Source organism: Equus przewalskii, chromosome 9 (genome assembly GCF_037783145.1).
Source record: "Equus przewalskii isolate Varuska chromosome 9, EquPr2, whole genome shotgun sequence".
Classification (NCBI taxonomy): Eukaryota; Metazoa; Chordata; class Mammalia; order Perissodactyla; family Equidae; genus Equus; species Equus przewalskii.
This window is the reverse complement of record NC_091839.1, coordinates 27,368,338-27,387,717: the sequence shown is the minus strand read 5'-3', so window position 1 is coordinate 27,387,717 and position 19,380 is coordinate 27,368,338. Positions and strand designations below refer to the sequence as shown.

At 51.4% G+C, this 19,380-nt stretch overlaps 1 protein-coding gene and 1 long non-coding RNA gene across 7 annotated transcripts; one reads left to right on the top strand and one right to left on the bottom strand.

Annotated features, from left to right (window-relative positions):
- The first annotated feature begins 13 nt into the window (after positions 1–13).
- On the top strand, positions 14–10,483 carry LOC139073591 (uncharacterized). The gene is made up of 3 exons (XR_011522492.1): positions 14–86; positions 1,136–1,328; positions 3,234–10,483. It is a non-coding gene; the product is annotated as an uncharacterized lncRNA (long non-coding RNA).
- LOC103558250 (zinc finger protein 135-like) lies at positions 8,303–18,854 on the bottom strand. 6 transcript variants are annotated; one of them, XM_070558867.1, is made up of 5 exons: positions 17,918–18,854; positions 17,313–17,382; positions 15,606–15,695; positions 15,265–15,303; positions 8,303–13,731 (listed from the first exon to the last, which is right to left on the bottom strand). In XM_070558867.1, exons 1-5 carry the CDS (start codon positions 18,281–18,283, stop codon positions 13,571–13,573), a joined length of 726 nt encoding a protein of 241 aa, XP_070414968.1. In that variant the 5' UTR covers positions 18,284–18,854; the 3' UTR covers positions 8,303–13,570. The 6 variants fall into 6 exon arrangements, with proteins under 6 accessions (XP_070414968.1, XP_070414967.1, XP_070414966.1 ...); XM_070558866.1 differs by having other exon boundaries at positions 8,303–14,097; positions 17,918–18,341; XM_070558865.1 differs by having other exon boundaries at positions 8,303–13,797; positions 17,918–18,330.
- Positions 18,855–19,380: the final 526 nt, after the last annotated feature.

Here is a 19,380-nt window from a genome sequence, read left to right as displayed (position 1 = left end):
ATCCGGTGGTACGCCGGGAGTTGTAGTCCGGGCGGGCGCACGGGCTGTGGGGACTGTGGCCTGGTCTTTGTGGGGCAGTGGTGGCGGTGAGTGGACGCTGCAGCCGGAGGGTGGGCGGGAGGCAGAATTGTGCATGATGCGTGGGGGTGAGGGGTGTGTGAGGGGGTGCGGCCTGAGGGTGCTGGTGTGAGGGGTGTCAATGCTGTGTGAGGAATGTGGGTGCCGCTGTGAGGGGGTAAGGTGGGTGCCGGCGTGAGGGAGCGAGGGATGTGGGTGCCAGGGTGAGGAGGTGAGGGGTGCGGATGCCGGGATGAGGGGATGGGAGGGTGTGTGAGGGGTGCAGGTGCCGGAGTGAGAGGGTGAGAGGTGCGGGTGCTGAGGTGAGGGGTGCGCGTACTGGGGTGACGGTGAGGGGTGCAGGTGCCTGGGTGAGGGGGTGAGAGGTGGGGGTGGCGGTGTGAGGGGGTGAGGGGTGCGGGTGCCTGGGTGAGGGGTGCGGGTGGCGATGTGAGGGCGGGAGGGGTGCAGGTGCCCAAGTGAGGGGGTGAGGGGTGTGTATTATGTGTGTAATGTGTGTGGCTCACTGACCGTGTACAGGTGATTCCACATGTCTATCGAGTGTGACTGTATGTGACCTGGAGGTTGGGCTGCGTGTGTCAGTCTGTGACCACCTGTGTGTGTGAAATCTGCGTGTCAGTCACCATACATGATAATGGTGTAGCCGTGTGTGGCTGTCTAATGTATGAGAGTGTCTGTGAGACAGGGACATGGAGGTGATGGGGAGCGGCTGGTACAGCATGGAGGTCTCAGACTCTGTGATTATACTGTATCTTGCTACAGTGACTGTGATTGTGATGATGGGTGGGATCGTGTGACACAGTGGATGCCAGGATGTGTGATTGTGAGAACATGTCCTCTGTGTGTGCATATGGGTGTGTGAGAGTCTCCAAGCAGGAGAGTCTGGTTGGGGGTCCAGGACAGGGAGGGTGGTGGCCCAGGCTGCATGCAGGTGTGGCCTAGAGGGAGGAGGTGCCGTGGGGGCCTGGCCCGTGCCTCAGCCTGTGACCATGTCCCCTGCAGCTCCTCAGACACTTTCCTGCAGCCAGAATGAGTATGTTTTGTCTTCCTTCCACAGATCTGTACTGAGCACCCAGTGTGGGCCTGCGCTGTTCCAGATCAGATTCTGCAGCGAGGAGGACAGGCATGGCCGGCCTCCGTGGAGCCAATGTTGTATGAGGAGGCAGATGGTTATCAAAGGAACAAGCCAGTTCCCTAAGGAGCTGGCATCCTAGCTGAACAGAGGGAAGGACTCAGGGAGAATGTTTCAGGTATACAGAGCACAAATTCCAAGGCCCTGAGGTGGCTACAGGCAAGGAAACCCAGCTGGAGTTCATTGAGGGAAGAAGATGGGAGAGGACAGGGTCAGAAAGGGGAGGCCTGTGGGGGCAGATCTTGCAGGGCTTATAGGCCAAGTATGGACTTGGACTTCTACCCTGAGAGAGGTGGGAGCCATGGGAGGCCTTTGAGCAGTGGACAGCTCTTTATAGGACTCCTCTAGCTGTTACAGGGGAAGACTGTTGGGATGAGGGTAAAGGCAGGGAGACCCAGGAGGTGAATGCTGCTGGAGTCCTGGTGAGCGGAGCAGGGCAGATCTGGGTGGTGGAGGTAGAGGTAGAGGTGCTGGTAAGTAGTCAAATATGGATCTGTTTTAAAGGTGGAGCTGACAGGGTTGATGGGTTGAGCTGCAGTCCAAGGGGAGAGCAAGGCTGGCCTGGAGCCTGAAGGTAGATCACGATCACCACGGGTATATTAGTTCTCTAGGGCTGCCATAACAAAATACCACAGACTGGAGCTTAAACAGCAGATGTTTATTCTCACAGTTCTGGAGGCTGGAAGTCCAAGGTCAAGGTGTCGGCAGTTTTGGTTTCTCCTGAGGTCTCTCTCCTTGGTTTGTAGGATAGCTGCCTTCTTGTTGTGTCCTCACATAGCCTTTCCTCGTTGTGAGCATGCCCCTGGTGTCGCTCCCTCTTCTTATGAGGACACCAGTCCCGTTGGGTTAGGGCCCATCTATGTGACCTCATTTAATCCTAAATACCTCTTTAAAGGCCATATCTACAAATACAGTCATATTCTGAGAGGTACTGGGGGTTAGGATGTTAACATATGAATTTGAGGGCACACAATTCAGTCCATAATGGGGTGAAAGGGCATTAGTGTGAGTGTGGGGATATTGTCTGGAAGTCTCTAGAGGAGGAGAGGGGAGAGAGAGGGCAGCAGCTGGAGGAGACTCAGGTGCCAGGGAGAGCAAGAAGGAAGAGCTGGATTGACAGTTAACAGGTATGGGATGACTTGGAAAGTCGGTGGAGGCTTTTGTTAGTGCCTTCTTCTCTGCCCAGATTGTGAGTCTGTGCTCTTAGCACTGGGAGGAGTCCTGGCCTCTCCATAGCCTGAGGCTGGGGCATCCATGGTGCTTAGCACAGGGCCAGGCACCAAGAAAAGTTTGCTGAAAAATGAATGAATGAACAAATGGCAGACCAACAGACTATGCTTGCTCGAGCTGGAGCTGCTCTGCTGGATTCTCACTTACCTCCCACACCCACTGTAGCCCTTCCACTCCCTACCCCAGCCCTCAGAAGGCCCTTTTTGTGCTTATTCTCTGACTCTTCAACCAGTGCTCTAGGCTGCTGGGCTCTCCTGAGTAGACTCCCCGCCCCGCTTCTCTGCCTCGTGTGTCTTTCTCATCCTCTCCCCAGGTTTCAAACCTCATCTTTTTCAGGGAGTCTTCATTTTAATTTGGCAGTTGTATTAGTCAGCTATTGCTCTATAACAAATAGTTACAACAGTTCAGTGGCTCAGAGCTATAAGTGCTTATTTCTCTCATGATTCTGAGGGTTGGCCGATCTGGGATGAGCTCAGCTCCAGGCTCCAAGTTGGGTCCACCTGTGCTGCACTTGTGTTGCAGGGCTCACAGGGCAAATTCATCTCATACTGGTGGCAGAGATGCCAATGGGATTGAGGCCTAGGCTCAGGACTGACGTATTTGCAGTTCCACTCAGATTCTATTGGCCAAAGTAAGTCACAGGGCCACACCCAAAGTCAAGGAAGGGACATCTTTGCTGCCTTTAGTGGGAAAAACCACAAATATGGCCAAGGGTATCTACACAAAGAGGGGTGAAGAATCAAGCCAGTAATTCCATCTGCTTCATTAATCCTTTTGATTTCTTTTCTTCCAGGGTGAAGTCGACAAATCAACATTTGTCATCTTGGTTTTTTTCAGATCAGGGAAAGTGAGCACAGGGCATATCCAAAGACTTGCCACAACCCCTCACGGGGATGGTAATGGAAGTCATCAGAGAAGACATTTCATGGGGCTCTGCCTTCCCAGACTGGTGCTCCTGAGGCCTGCTCAAGGAACCAGAACAGAAGTTCTGCTGGAGATGTGGAGGAACATTTGCTTTTCTGGGAAGAAGATTTAAAGCAACAGTCAGTTCCTGACATGGAAACTCCTAGTGAGGGGAGAGGCTGTGGAGGCAGTGAAGTTGTGAGAAGTGTCAGGATACCTTCCAGCCCTATCAAACAAGAGAGTGTTGATGTGGAGAAGAAACCGCACATGTTAGTTGCACATGGAGAGAGCTTTGAGCAAGTTCCAGGGCCAGCTGTGTTGTAGGCAGCCTGTGTGAACAGGATACCCTGAAGGTGCAGCTTCTGTGGGAAGAGTTTCAAGCAGCACTTGGCCCTCAGTGTGCACGAAAGGACTCACACGGGGAAAAGCCCTATCCATGCAGCACCTGTGTGAAAGTCTTTTGGTGCTGGTCCAACCTCACTGTGCACCAGAGGATCCACACTGGAGCGAAACCCTACGAATGCCAGGAGTGCGCGAAAGTCTTCATTCAGAACTCCACACTCACACTGCACCAGAGGACCTACACCAGAGAGAAGCCATACAAATGCAGGGAGTGGAGCAAGGCCTTCCAGGGAAGTTCAGACCTGTGGAAACACCAGCAGATTCACACAGGGGAGAAGCACTATGAGTATCAGGAGTGTGGGAAAGCCTTCAGGTGGAGCTCGCCCCACATCTGCCATCAGAGGATGCACAGTGGTGAAAGGCCATATGCGTGTGGCTGGCGCAGCAAGGCCTTCATCCAGAGCTCACAGCTTAGCCAGCACCAGCAGAGTCACATGGGTAAGAAGCCTATGAGTGCCCAGAGTGCAGCAAGGCCTTCAGCCTGAGCACCTACCTTGCTGAGCACTAGTGGATCCACATGGGCGAGAAGCCCTGTGCCTCCCTGGAGTGCGGCAAGGCCTTCATCCAGTGCTAACACCTCAGCCAGCACCAGCGCACCCACACGGGTGAGAAGCCATACATGTGTGTTGAGTGGCAAGGCCTTCCACTACAGTTCATTTCTCCTCCAGCACCAGAAGCTCCACCCCAGGGAATAGCCCTGGTGGCTGTGCTCTCACCATGTCCTATGTCACCTCTCACCATCCTGAAGGCCTGAGGCAGCACATCACCCTCGTCCTGTACCTCACAGGCTCTCATTGCTTCTCTCCCCTATGCTGGGCTTTCCCCCCTCACCTGCTCCTTTTTCCATTTTCTTTCCCTTTAAAAGTTTTTAACATTTTTTTTAGCTGTAATTCACATACCTTAAGTTCATCCTTCTAAAGTGTACAATTCAGTGGTTTTTAGTATAGTCACAAGGTTATGCAACCATCAGCACTGTCTAATTCCAGAACACTTTTATCACCCCAAAAAGAAACTCCATACCCTTTAGCACTCTCTATTCTCCCTGTCCCCCCAGCCCCTGGCACCCAGTCATCTGCTTTCTGCCTCTGTGGATTTGCCTGTTCTAGATATTTTGTGTAAATGATCCCTTTGCATTTTCTGTCCATCAGTAGATACACCCCAGGTGTCCTAATCCAAGGAATCCTTTGCTTTCCCCAACCAACCTCATCTCATCCATCAAACACTGGGCTGGGCTTTGGCCTGTGGGTGGCACTGGTTGCCTTCATTTCCTTGGGTCTTGGGCTTCCTTGTGGGTTTCTGCCTTCTGCTGTCATACTTCTTTTTTTTTTTAAAGATTGGCACCTGAGCTAACAACTGTTGCCAATCTCCTTTTTTTTTCTCCCCAAATCTCCCCAGTACATAGTTGTATATTTTTAGTTGTGTGTCCTTCTAGTTGTGGCATGTGGGACACTGCCTCAACATGGCCTAATGAGCGGTGCCATGTCTGCGCCCAGGATCCAAACCCTGGGCTGCTGAAGCGGAGCGTGAGAATTTAACCACTCGGCCACAGGGCCAGCCCCCTGCTGTCACACTTCTGTTGTGGAAGGCAGAGCCCCAAGATGCCCACCCCCAATAATCGCAACAATAAACCAGATCTTCATCGAGCCCCTATTGTGCACCAGGCACTCGCTGGGCAGTGTCTGTTAATCCTGATTGCCAACTCTGCCTGTGACCTTCTCCCTTTCTGCACCACCAAAGCCTTTATCTCTGGCAGCTCCTACTTCCTAGCCCCCAGCTCTGCCCCCTCTGCCAAGCCCAGCTTCACATCACCAATGTCTCCCTGCATATTTGCCTTGACACCTCTCTGCCTCCAAGTAGAACTTGCCTCCCCATCCACCCACCAGTGAAGGGAGCCCCAGATTTTCCTGGTTTCTGTTTTATCACTTTCCAAACCATCATTCTTCCTGTTTTCCAGCTGGTGCAGTTGGCGCTACACAACTGGTCTGGTTTGTATCTAGAAAGGCTGTATTAGTTTCCTATGGCTGCTGTAACGAATTACCACAAATGTCGTGATTTATAACAACAAAAATGTTACATTTCCTGAGGTCAGAAGTCCAAAATGGGTCTCACTGGGCTAACGTGACCACGTTGACAGGGCTGGTTCCTTCCAGGGTTACTTGTAAGGGAGAATCCATTTTCTTGCCTCTTCCACCTTCTAGAGGCTGTCTCCACATTCCTTTTTCTGTTCCCTGCCTCACTGTCATCACATCTTCTCTGACTCTGGCCTTGCTGCCTCTTTCTTTCACTTAAAGACCCTTATGATTACACTGGACCCACCTGGTAATCCAGGATACTCTCCCCATCTGCAAATTCCCTTTTGCATGTAAAGTCACATATTTGCAAGTTCTGAGGATTAAGATGTGGACATCTTTGAGTGTGGAGAGGGGAGGCATTATTCTGCCTATCACAGATCCTAATTTCATTGGTCTAGGATTTGGCCTGGGCATCCAGATTTATAAAAGTATCAAGGCAATTCTAAAGATTTTATTTATTTTATTTTTTTCCTTTTTCTCCCCAAAGCCCCCCGGTACATAGTTGTATATTCTTAGTTGTGGGTCCTTCTAGTTGTGGCATGTGGGACGCCGCCTCAGCGTGGCTTGATGAGCAGTGCCATGTCCGTGCCCGGGATTCGAACTGACGAAACACTGGGCCGCCTGCAGTGGAGCACGCGAACTTAACTACTTGGCCACAGGGCCGGCCCCTGAAGGCAATTCTAATGTGCAGACAAGGCTGAGGACCACTGGCTAAGAAACAGCACGATGCAACAGGAAGCACAGTCTATGGAGAGGGTTCCGGCCCATCTCAGTTCCTAGTCCCACCTCTCACTCTCTTACTTGAGCAAATGACTTCACTTCTCTGGCCCTCTACTTCCTTCTCTGTATCATGGAGATAATAAACCCTCCCCTCTTCACAGCTGATCATGATACCCTCTGCTTCCCCATGTCCATGGTGGGAGGCAAAATTGTGCCTGCTCAGACACAGCCACACGGGCACACAGATGCACAGACATACAGACCCACATAAAGACACACAGACACACAAATACTAAAGTGGTATCCAGGGGGCCGGCCTGGTGGTGCAGTGGTTAAGTTCACAAGCTCTGCTTCTCAGTGGCCCGGGGTTCACCAGTTCGGATCCTGGGTGTGGACATGGCACTGCTTGGCATGCCATGTTGTGGTAGGTGTCCCACATATAAAGTAGAGGAAGATGGGCATGGATGTTAGCTCAGGGCCAGGCTTCCTCAGCAAAAAGAGGAGGACTGGCAGTAGTTAGCTCAGGGCTGATCTTCCTAAAAAATAAATAAATAAATAAATTGGTATCCAGGATATATAAAGAATTCTTACAACTCAACAATAACAAAAAAACAAAACCCAATTTAAAAATGAGCAAAGATTTAGTAGACATTTCTCCAAAGAAAATATACAAATGGCCACTAAGCATATGAGTGGATGCTCAACATCCTTTGTCATCAGGGAAATGGAAATCAAAACCATGCTGTGATGCCACTTCCCACCCAGTAGGATGGCAGTGATCAGAAAGACAGGTAACAGCACGTGTTGGCAGGGATGTGGGAAAATTGAACCCTCATGCATTGCTGGTGGGAATGGAAAATGATGCAGCCACTGTGGTTTAACTTTTTGTTAAACATAAGAGTTACCTTATGACCCAGCAATTGCAAGGAAATGAAAAAATATATCCACACAAAATCTTGTACAGAAATGTTCATAGCAGCATTTTTCATAACAGCCCCAAACTGGAAACAACGCAAATGTCCATCAACTGATGAATGGATAAACAAAATGTGGTCTAGCCATACAATGGAATATTACTTGGTCACAGAAAGGAACTCAGTGCTGATACATGGATGAACTTGAAAACATTATGTTCAAAGCAGCCAGACGCAAAAGGTCACATATTCTAAGATTCCATTTATATGAAATATCCAGGAAAGGCAAATCCATAGAGACAAAGTAGATTAGTGGTTGCCAGAGGCTTAGAGGAGGTGAATAGGGACTGACTGCTAATGGGTATGGGGTTTCTTTTGGGGGTGATGAAGATGTTCTGAAATTAGTGATAATGGTTGTTCATCTTAGTGAATATACTGAAAACCACTGAATTGTACACTTTAGAAGGGTGAACTTATGGTATGTGAATTTTAAATAAAGCTCTTATAAAGAAGCAGACATAGACACACACCTACGGACACACAGAGACAGATACAGAGACACACATACACTCCCACCCAGAGGTAGGCTCCCCCACCGCCCAGCCTCTGCATGGAGGACCCAGCAGCTGCCTCTCAGCCCTGGATTCCATCCCAGAGACCTTAGCACCCCACCACTGTGCAAGTCAGCAGAACCCCACACTCTTGGGGCTCCTTAGTGAGAGGCCCAGATGCTCCCACTGCCAGGTAACTGCCGTGGCATCCTTGGTAAGCTGCCCTGGGAAATGTGTAAGTGTGGGAATGAGTATGTGTGTGTGTTGTTAAAGAAAAAATTACCCAGAGTTAGACAGGAGTTAAAGCAGTAAAAACATTTTATTAAGAAAAACTATTGCAATCGGGGAAAAAGAGACCTCAGTGTAGAACTGGGCTTACCTCTGAATACAGCATGGACAAGTGGGAATTTATAGCCAAGAAGCAGGGTGGGGGTCAATGGGTAGAAGATTACTAAGAGGAAGCCTCAGGGGTGAGGGGATTCTGACAGGATTCTTGCTGAAGGCAGGCCAGAGTGATCAGATATCACCTGGGGGGGTGGGGATGAGGAACTGGAGTAGATAACGAGGGTGATCAGATGTGGAGGATGGGAGAGTCTTGCTAAACTGATTTAAGATTTCTGCTAAAACTGGACTCTAAGGAAGGCCCCAGAAGCCCAGGGTTTGAGGCCTAGTCAAAAAGAGCTCAGAAGAGCCTGACTAGTTTGGTCATGGAGAGAATCTTTGTCAGGGTGCGAGTGTGTGATGGTGTGTGTGTGTGCACCTGTGTGTGTATGATGGCGTATGAGTGCAGACGCACACCCCAGGTCACAGGCTGCAGCCTGCCAGGGAACCACCCCAAGGGGTGAAGTGAGAGCCCTGAGGCCCTGTGGACTCCTCTCGCCTCCTGCCCCAGGACTGTCTGCCTGAGCCCGGACGCCTGCAGGACCCACAGCCTGAGGTCCAGCCTCTGCTTCCTGCCGCCAGTGCCCACAGCTGCCCTGCCCCCCACGCAGGGTCTGGGCAGCGCTCCGCACACTGGCATTTGGTATGAGACACATGGAAGAACGACAGTAAGAGCTAAAGAACTTGAAGGCCCTCTGGCCTTATGGGAGGAATGAACCACCCCAGAAACATCCTCTGGCTAGGCCCCTGCTCCATGTAGCACTATGTCAGCCTCTGTCCTGACCCTCAGGTCAGAAAACCTCAGGTCCTCCCCATCTGAAAGCTCCTGCCCCTACAACTGCGGCCTTCTGCCACGCTCCTGCAGGGTCACCGGCACTTGTCGTCAGCTGCACTCAGTCACTCAACCACAGCCAACCTGTGACCACACCCACCTCCCTCGGGCAGAGGCTGCTTCCTGGCAGAATAACACACTGGACGGGGGCCCTGGTACACGTTTCCTCTACAAGTTAGTATGTTAAATCCTTGCAGGCAGAGACCCTCATCACCACTCCCATTTTACAGACTAGGAAGGTGAGGCACAGAGAAGACCCAGAGCTCAGCTGGGCAGTGCTGGGCTTCAAATTCATGGAGCTGGAGGCAGCTGTTTCTTATGCCTGACCACCCCTCAGGAAGGAAGCTGAGGGCTGGCAGTGTCACATCTCTCCTCATCTCAACCTTGCTGCCAGGACATTTTTACAAAGGCTGAGTTTGTGGCCCATGACAAGCTACAGGGGTGTGTGGTATAGCCAGCACACCCTGCCCCATCCATGCCATGTGGTGCCTCAGAGGCCCAACAGCTGCCAGGTTCTTCCTGCCTCTCGGCCTGGTTTCTGGGGCTCTCATGGGGTGCTCTCCCAAATGTCCACTCCCCCCGCACCCCTGATGGTCTTGCCCCTGCAAAACTGAGTTGCCTCTTCTGCTGAGAAACTCCTGAGCATCCCGACCAACACCACTTCTGTCGACTGACACTTCTCCCTCTTGTGTTACAGTAGCTGTGGCCCTCAGCCGGGTAAGGGGGCATTCCCGGGCTGCAGTGTGCTGGCTCATTGTGCAGTAAAGGGTTAACTCAGCAGAATTAGGGTGCCCAAACTCTGCACATTGCAAAGAATGGATTGGCCCCTGATCAGCTCCTGAGACCCTCCCACCCTTGGAATATCCTGCCTGATAAGAGTGTCTTTGTTTACTGGGGGCCTTGGGCCATACCAGATAGTCTGTGCCAACAGTGTGATTTATGATGGGGACCTTGGGTCACACTGCATCAGGTTGACCTCTGAGAGAGCTGGAGGCTGAGTAAAGTCAGTCATGCAAGCAGTCCACATCTATGTGACCAACCCCCATAAAATCACCAGGCCTGGGTGAGTTCCCTGGTTGGCAATACTCCACGTGTACTGTCAGTTGCTACTGCGAGAATTAAGCTGTCTGTACAATTCCACTGGGAGAGGACAACTGGAAGCTTGCACCTGGTCTCCTAGATTCCAGCCTGTGCACCATTTACCTTTGTGATTATAACCTGTATCCTGTCACTGCAATAAGCCATTAAGAGTCCATCACTTATTCTGAGTTCTGTGAGTCCTTCTAGTGAGTCCTCAAATCTGAAGGTGGTCTTAGGGACCCCTCAGTTGTCGTTTTGTATTCAGTGTCTCACTGGTTCACTCACTCATTTCCTGTCTACTTTGGCCCTATATGTGCCAGGTAATCGGGATACAGAGGCACCTGAGACATGAGTGTGTGCTAAAGGGGCTCCTGGTCCAAGGCGGCTCTGGACAAGGACAGGGACAATGGCAACGCAATGTATGCGCTGCTGTGGGGACGGGAAGAGAGGACAGGCTTCTGATTCAGCCAGGGAGGAGTCACCCTGGAGCTGATGCTGAGGACATGAAACCAGAACAAGCTGGCTTGTCCGAGGAAAAGGGAAAAGGTAGGTTTGGTCAACACAGGCTGCCCATGGGACATGGGGAATGAGCCTGGAAAGGCGGGCTATGGTGGATGAGGCGACAGAGAACCCCTGAGTGAAGTTGCAGGGAACAGTGAAAGGCTCACCCATCACAGGAACAAATGTGTGTCTCCTAGCAGGAATTTAACCAACATCTGGCCTGAGCAATGGCTGCCCAGCTCCTACTTTGCCTTTGCCTCAAGTCAGCCAAATGGCCTCACTTGCTTCTTCAGGTGGGACCCGATCATCCCACTGTCTCTCATTCTCAAGGGAACTTAATATTCTAGAACTGCCTTCTCACAGACCTCTGGGAGTCTGCTGAAAGGGAAGGAGGCCCTTTTGCCACTCTGTCCTTACCTGCCAAGTCTAGTGTCTTCATCCTGAAAAGTGAGTGGCTTCTAGTGGGGGGCCTTGAGCATGTGGTTTAACCTCTCAAAGTCTCGGCAACTTCATCTTTGAAGTGGGGATAAAAACACCTGTGTTCCAGGGCTGCTGAGAGGACAAAATGGGACAGTGTGTGTAAGTGCTCAGAAGGTGTGCAATTTTATGCTAAGATCACTCTCTGGCTTTAATGAAGTCCTCATGCTGAAGTGGAGGAATGACATAGAGTTTTCTTTCTAAAGAGCTGGATTTGGTGACACACCACCACATTTTTGAATAGAGAGCTTACTTTTTGAGGGGGGAAAACAAAACCAAGTGGCCTGAGTTAATACAAGGCACCAACGACTGAAAAGCATCTTTTTCCTTAAAGATTGGCACCTGAGCTAACAACTGTGGCCAATCTTTTTTTTTTCCCTGCTTTATCTCCCCAAATCCCCCCTGGTACATAGTTGTATATCTTAGTTGCAGGTCCCTCTAGTTGTGGCATGTGGGACGCTGCCTCAACGTGGCCTGATGAGCAGTGCCATGTCCGCGCCCAGGATCCGAACCAGCGAAACCCTGCGCAGCCGCAGCGGAGCACGTGAACTTAACCACTCAGCCATGGGGCCGGCCCCCCTTTTTTTTCTTTTAATTACATTTTTGCTTTGGCAAAAACTTTGAAATGAGCTCTGTTCCAGGCCTGCTGAGAGGAAGACTGTTCACACTTGTGGATCCTACCAGCTGGTGGGCATCTGGGTGAACCTGTACAGTGGAGAAGAATTGGGGGTGGTCATTGTTCCCTTTGAAGGTTATGGAGAAGCGTCCAGAAGATGGATCTGAGGCCCACTACCAGCTTTCTCATCCAACTAGGTGACTCTGAAGATAGAAGTGTGAGATGTGCAACACGGTCTGCTCTGCGCTGGCCCAGGGTTCCTGACACTTGGCCCTCCGCAGGATGGAGGACAACACATCAAGGACAAGTCTCTGCCACACTGGGCACATCCCCACGTCACCGATGTATGAGAACCAAACAGTGTTTGAAGGATTTCTGATACTTGCCATGGTCTCACGATCTCCCCCTGGGAGTGAATGCTCTGATGCTGGGCCAGGGACCTGCTCTGGCTGAAGGATTTGCTGCATTTGTGACACTCAAAGGGCTTCTCTCCAGCATGAATCCTCTGGTGCAGAATGAGGGCCGCAGCCTCTGGAAAGGTTTTCCGACACACGCCGCATGTGAAGGGCTTGGCACCCACGTGGACACGCTGGTGCTGCAGGAGGTGTGTGCCCCGCCCAAAGGCTTTGCCACACACATTGCACATATAGGGCTGCTCCCTGGTGTGCACTCGGTAATGCTCGGTGAGGTGTAACATCTGGATGTAAGCCTTGCCACACTCATTGCACTTGTAGGGCTTCTCCCCAGTGTGAGTCCTCAGGTAGAGGGCGAGGGAGGAGCTCTGCATGAAGGTCCTGCCGCAGTCGCCGCACACGAAAGGCTTCTCCTCAGTGTGGATCCGCTCATGCTGGGTGAGGAACTTGCTCTGGCTGAAGGCCTTCCCACATTTCCCACACGTATAGGGCTGCTCTCCTGTGTGGACCAAGGCCAAAGAGTCACTGAAGGGTTTCCTGCACTCCCCACACATGAATGGCTTCTTGCCACTGTGGATCTTGAGGTGCTGGGTCAGGTAGGAGCTCTGGCTGAAGGCCTTCCCGCATTCTCTGCACATGTAGGGCCGCTCACCCGTGTGCACCCGCTGGTGCTTGGTAAGGGAGGATCTCTGGCTGAAGGCGCGCCCACACTCACTGCAAATGTACGGCTTCTCGCCTGTATGTGTCCTCAGGTGCTTGATGAGGGATGAGCTCTGGCTGAAAGCCTTCCCACACTCTTGGCACACATATGGCTTCTCTCCCGTGTGGCAGCGCATGTGCTCAGCCAGGGACAAGCTGAGGCTGAACGCCTTGCAGCACACATGGCACTCATAGGGCTTCTCCCCGTGTGGGTTCTGTGGTGGATCAGGAGGGCTGAGGAGTCAGCGAAGGCTCGGCCGCACTCACAGCAGGTGAATGGCTTCTCCCCACTGTGGACTCGCTGGTGATGCACAAGGTGGGTGCTCTGGCTGAAGGTGCGCCCGCAGTCACCACAAGCGTATGGCTTCTCACCTGTGTGCACCCACTGATGCTTGGCCAGGGACGAGTTCTCCCGGAAGCGCTTGTTGCAGTGGCCACACATGTAGGGATTCTCGCCTGTGTGGATGTGCTGGTGCTTAACCAGGGATGAGTTCTTGCTGAAGACGCGTCTGCACTCCTGGCACATTCTCGCCGGTGTGGGTTCTCTGGTGCTGAATGAAATTTGAGCTCTACCCAAAGGCCTTCCCGCACTCTTCACACACATAGAGCTTCCACCTGTCAGGAATCCGCTGAGAGCTCAGGAAGCTTGTGTTCTTGCCAAAGGCATCCTCCCATCCGCCACATGCCAGTGTGCCCTCTTCAGTGTGGACACCTTGTGGGTGACGGAGGTCTGGAAAAGAGTCACAGGCTTCTGTACACACACCTTCTCCTTGGCAGGGGCGCCCCTGACCTAGGACTGAAACACATGTGAGACCCTTTTTATGAACACAGTTTGTGGGAGCCTGCACCCCTGGGGGACGATTTTGATGCTCAGTGAGGAAACGGCACCAGAGGAACCTTCCTCCAAGGCTCCTCTCCCTCTAGCTAGGTGTCACTGCTTGGCAATGTCTTTCTGCCACCTGGCTGCCATGCTCCGTGACTTCTCTTAGGATTATGTGCCGGAAATCCTGCCCCAAGAGTCCCATTGTCATCTGCCCCTGAGGAAGAGCGCCTTGGTCTGGAAGCAGCCATATGGCTCGGGACCCAGGCTCTGAGTCTGAAAAATAAGCAGAGAAACATGCTCAAGCCCCACCCTGACTGTGTACCGCCAATCCAGAACCTCAGCAGTCAGGCTAGGCTGCCAGAACGAGCTGCAGGCCAGGGTGGTACGAGTCTGTGGCTTTTAAGATTTTTTTTTTCCTTTTTCTCCCCAAAGCCCCCTGGTACATAGTTGTATATTCTTAGTTGTGGGTCCTTCTAGCTGTGGCATATGGGATGCCACCTCAGCTTGGCCTAATGAGCAGTGCCATGTCTGTGCCCAGGATTTGAACCAGCGAAACCCTGGGCCGCCGCAGCAGAGCGTGCAAACTTAACCACTCAGCCACGGGGCTGGCCCCGAATCTGCGGCTTTTAGAAGGGGCTCCCGCAGTTGAGGAAGGGGACAAGGACTGAGGCACCCACTGCACAGCATGTACCAAAATTCCTGAACCCAAGAAGGAAAGCACGTGTTCAGTATAAACCAAAACGGTTTAGGCACAACGAGCCACTCTGATCATTTAGGGGATGGTGAGGACCCTCCTGAAATCCAAGTTCCAAGACACCAGCCAAAGGCCAATGTTGCCCCAGGCCTTTTGGGGGATGGTGGCCACAGGCCTGCTGTGTTAACCCTTTGCTGCACAGGTGGGAAGGAAACGGGTAGAGGAACACAGAAAGACACCGGCCAAAGCCTCAGGAGCCACCCCAACTGTCAGCTGCTGGTGGGGCTGTTTCACAACCATGCCCTCACTGGAGCCGGGCCTGGCCCAGAGAGTGCAAAACAAGTGCTCGAACAAAAACCTGCATGTGACTGTTCATGGTGGCACTGTTCCCAATCGCCGAAATGTGAAAACAGCCCAACTCTCCACCAGCAAAGAATGTATAAACAAAACATGGTCTATCCACTCAGTGGAATATTATTCAGCCACAAAAAAGAATGAAGGACTGATCTGTGCTACAATGTGGATAAACTATGAAAACACTATGCTAAAAGGCCAGACACAAAAGACCACATTTCGTCTTATATGTATCTATATGAAAATATATGAATACATTTATATAAATTCCATTTATATGAAAGATTCAGAACAGGCAAATCTGTGGAGACAGAAAGTAGACTAGTTGTTGTCAGGGCTGGGAGAGTGACTGCTTAATGAGTCTGGGTTTGTTTCCAGGCTCCTGCACCTACCCACTCTTTCCTGTTGGTTGTACACTGCACCTTCTTGCCCTAGGAGGAGAAAGAACAGTTAACAACAGTTACAGTTAAAACACTGCATTGTACGTCTCAACTTTCCTGAGAGTGAATCTTAAGTGTTCTCACCACAGGGGGAAAAAACTCATAACTATATGTGGTGATGGATATATTAATCAGCTTGATAGTGGTAATCATTTCATAGCATATACATCTATCAAAATACCATCTTAAATATATAGAATTTTTATTTGTTAATTATACCTCAACAAAGCTGGGGAAAATTAAATTAAAAAAATAATAAACTGATCTGATAGGGAGACCCTTCCTTCACTCACCTGGACCTCTCGGGGCATCTCTCTCCACAGTCCAGGGGTCTTCCCACTGCTCCAGCTTGGAGATCGCGTCTGGTTTGGAATCAGGAAGTCCTGCCCATGGTGAGAAGGGAGGAGGAAAACATTGATGCTGTTGCTACAAGTCAGCCAGGGCCAAATAGGGCATTGTATGTGTCCCAAGGCACAGGAAAGGTCTCTACCTGGTGACATAGGTTGGGGCACCCGGTCTTTGCACTGGGGGGACTTGGCTGGGGGACATGAGTCAGAGCAAGGACACACCTGGGTGTGAATGATCGAGGACGAGGCAGGGGAAACACACACAAATGACATGGATGAAGAGGTGACAGGGAGGCCTCAGCCAGGGACACCAGGTTGCTGTAGTTCCTTAGCATCACGTCGTGGAACAGGATCCTCTGTGTTGGGCCCAGCAGCCCCCACTTCTCCCACGTGAAGTCCACAACCAAGTCCTTAAATGTCACTGGCTTGTGAAACATGCCACATGCACTGGCTCAGCCATGGGCCATGTCTGACCAGGGCTAGCCCCATGGGGAACAGCAGATGTGAATGTTCTGGGAAACGCTCTGTTGTCGGGGGCTCATGCTGAGTGGCCTAAGCCAAGAGTTGGCAGTATTATCGCCTTGATACTGGATACTGTAGTCTCACCTAAATATCTGTATCTCCCCCAAATCCCTATGTTAATGCCCTAACCCCCAAAGTGAAGGTGTTTGGAGGTGTGGGACCTTTGGGGTGATGAGGTCTTGAGGGTGGAGTCCCATGATGGGATTAGTGCCCTTATCAGAAAAGGTAGAGACCAAAGCTCTTTCTTTCTCTCTCCGCCACGTGAGGACAGTGAGAAGGCAGCCACCCGAAAGCCTGGAAGAGAGCTCTCCCCAGAACTGAGCCCTGCTGGCACCCCGATCTTGAACTTTCCGCCTCCAGAAGTGTGAGAAATGATGCTGTTGGTTAAGCCACTCAGGCTGTGGGATTTTGTTGTAGTGGCTGAGCAGATGAAGACACAGTGATTCCTCAGCACTTCCCAAAGTGTTCAGCTCTGCAGCCCCTAGAGGGACAGTTGGATGGCCCTTGCCAGCCCCCCACAAAGCCACTTGTCACACCTGTGTGGTCTCCCTCCCCTTCAGGGCTGGGCAGGGGAAGCTTGGAGGCTAGGATGGCATGTGGTGCCAGCCACAACATGTGTCCCCAACATGGCCTTTACTGCCCCACAGTGGCACCCTCAGGCTCTGGTAACAGCTCCTCTGCCCGTGTGTGGCTGTGTCCTTAGGGACCCCATGGAGAAGGGGCCTGTCAGGAGGCAGCACTGATTTCAGAGTAGCTACTTACCACTCTTAACACCCAAAGCCCCCACCTCCTATCTAGACGCTGCCCAGCACCACCATTCACTCATTCGCCTGCTAAGACCTCCTCCCAGGTGTCTTCATTGCCGGGCCCTGCTCTGTCCCTTTCCTGGATATGTGGCTGAGAGACAGAATGGACAGACCAACTGCCTCACTCCCCCAGACTGAAAACACATTCACACAAAAACCTGTACGTGAATGTTCACAGCAGCATTATTTGGACAAACTGTGGTACATCCATACAAGGGAATGTAATGCAGCTGTAAAAACGAATGAAGTACTGATACATACATAGCACAGCACACTTAGTGAAAACATTATGCTCAGTGAAAAAAGCCAGACACAAAAAACTCACCTATTGTATGATCCCATTTACATGAAATGTCCAGAACAGAGACAGAGGGTTGATTAATGGTTGCCAGGGGCTGGGGAAGAAAGGGAATGAGCAGTGATGGTTAGGGGGTATGCGGCACAGGCACACATGTGAGGTCACACCTGCACACACAGGGGCTGTCATACACTCAACACTCCCTCCATGCAGATATGCGTGCACAGTGACATGCTCGGCCACATGTACACAACTGGGGCCTCAGGTGCACACGCAGGTGGTGTCACACATTCAGGACTCCCCTCCCCTCTGACACGTACGGTGACACACCGGGCGCCCCCCACACACCTGAGATCTCATCTGTACACACAGGTAGTGTTACGCAACACACCCTTCCCCTGTGACACACTCAGGCACATGCCCACATCCGAGGTCGCACCTGCACACACAGGCAGTGACACGCTGGGCCCACACACACACCTGAGGTCGCACCTGCACGCACAGGTCGCTCCCTCCCCACCGCCCCACCCCCAGCCCCGATCCCACGGCCTGGCCGTCCTGGGTCGCTCTCCCCGCCCGGGCCTCCCCGTCCCTCACGCTTACCCGGGCAGCCTCAACCGCAGCACACTCACCTTCGCCGCCGTCTGCTCACACAGCCAGAGGGCGCCGCCACTGGCGCGCCCGCCGCCTATGCACAGCAGCCAAAGGCACTTCGGCCCGCGCTTCCGCCAACTGGCCCGCGGTCTGCCCGGAACTTCACCTCCCAGAGGGCTCTGCGCGCCGCGGGACTGGAGCCGGCCGGGCACTGGGTGAATGGCGTCCTGGGAAATGGAGTCCGTAGTGCGATGGCGCCCCAGGGGAGCGTGGGAACTTGTCGGTCGCTCTGCCCCAGGGGACACACAGGGACCGTCGTGTACTGACCAGCGTAGTTTTATGTCTGTTCGTTTAAGTATACGGCTTGTGTACTTTTTCCCGTTCGCACAGATACACACATGCATATATAAGTGTATACTTTGGGAAAATTTCCCCCAATCCTGTATATCGTGTAAATCCTTCAGCAGAAGTCCCTTAAGAACAGGTACATTCTTCCACCCACGCAGGAAACGACCTTGGAACCACAGTTATTTAAGCCACAGTCCTGTAAGCTAATTTCTCCCAATAACGTCCTACCTGCCTTTTTGTTTTCATTTTATTCAAGCTGATAAATAAATGACAAATAGGGTATATTGGAGTATACGGCGAAGCCATTTGGTGTAAAACTGAACATCTTTTTTCAAAAGGGCCTGACTCTGGCCATAGAGCATGCATTGTATACCTGCTTTAAGTATTTACTGTGTCCCCAAAACAAGAACAATGCCCTTAAAGATAAGGATGTAACTTCCCACACATTGGCATTTCCTTAAGAATAAGCCCCTCTCCCTAAACTAAGGATTGATTCTGGCCTGCTGCTCTCACCCTGTGACCACCCAGCTGGAGACCACAGACCTGCTACCTGCTGTGTTCATCAATTGCTGTGTGAATCGCAGTGCCAGCAAAGCAGTCTTGTGACTACTGTAAAAGGGACATTCCAATTATCTGTGCTACATGCTCTTTGACGGTCTATAACTACTCCGTCAACCCCCACTTCTTTGGAGCACTCCATTCCTTTGTGAAAGGACTCTCCTGGGCTATTTGGCCCTCAGATCTGGCTCGTAATAAATTCACCCCAATTTTGATTTATAGATTGGTTATGGATTATTTGTGTTGACAAAGCCCAAATAAAAAAACATGCATTGTACTCTGCTGTCCTGTCTTGAGGTGGCTTCAATCTAGAAGAGACCCTGACCTTTTTTTTTTTTAATAATCCTGACATTTTTCATGTATCCAAGCCAGTTTTCCAAACTATCCTCCAATTTAGATTTATCTGATTGTTCCCTTATATATAAAACAATCATAATCAGATTTTACATACTCCTGTTTTTTCCACTGACTCTGAACATTTCTCCACTTCGTTAAATATTTTTTGAAAACTATTTTTTATTAAATGGCAACACAGTTTTCCACCGTATGAATTTACCATAATTTATTTACCCTCTCTTTTGGGTTCTGGCCTCAA

Excerpts from the sequence above, each read along its gene's own strand:
- LOC103558250 (XM_070558863.1), bottom strand. The coding sequence starts at position 13,138 with ATGCGCTGCCACACGGGAGAGAAGCCATATGTGTGCCAAGAGTGTGGG.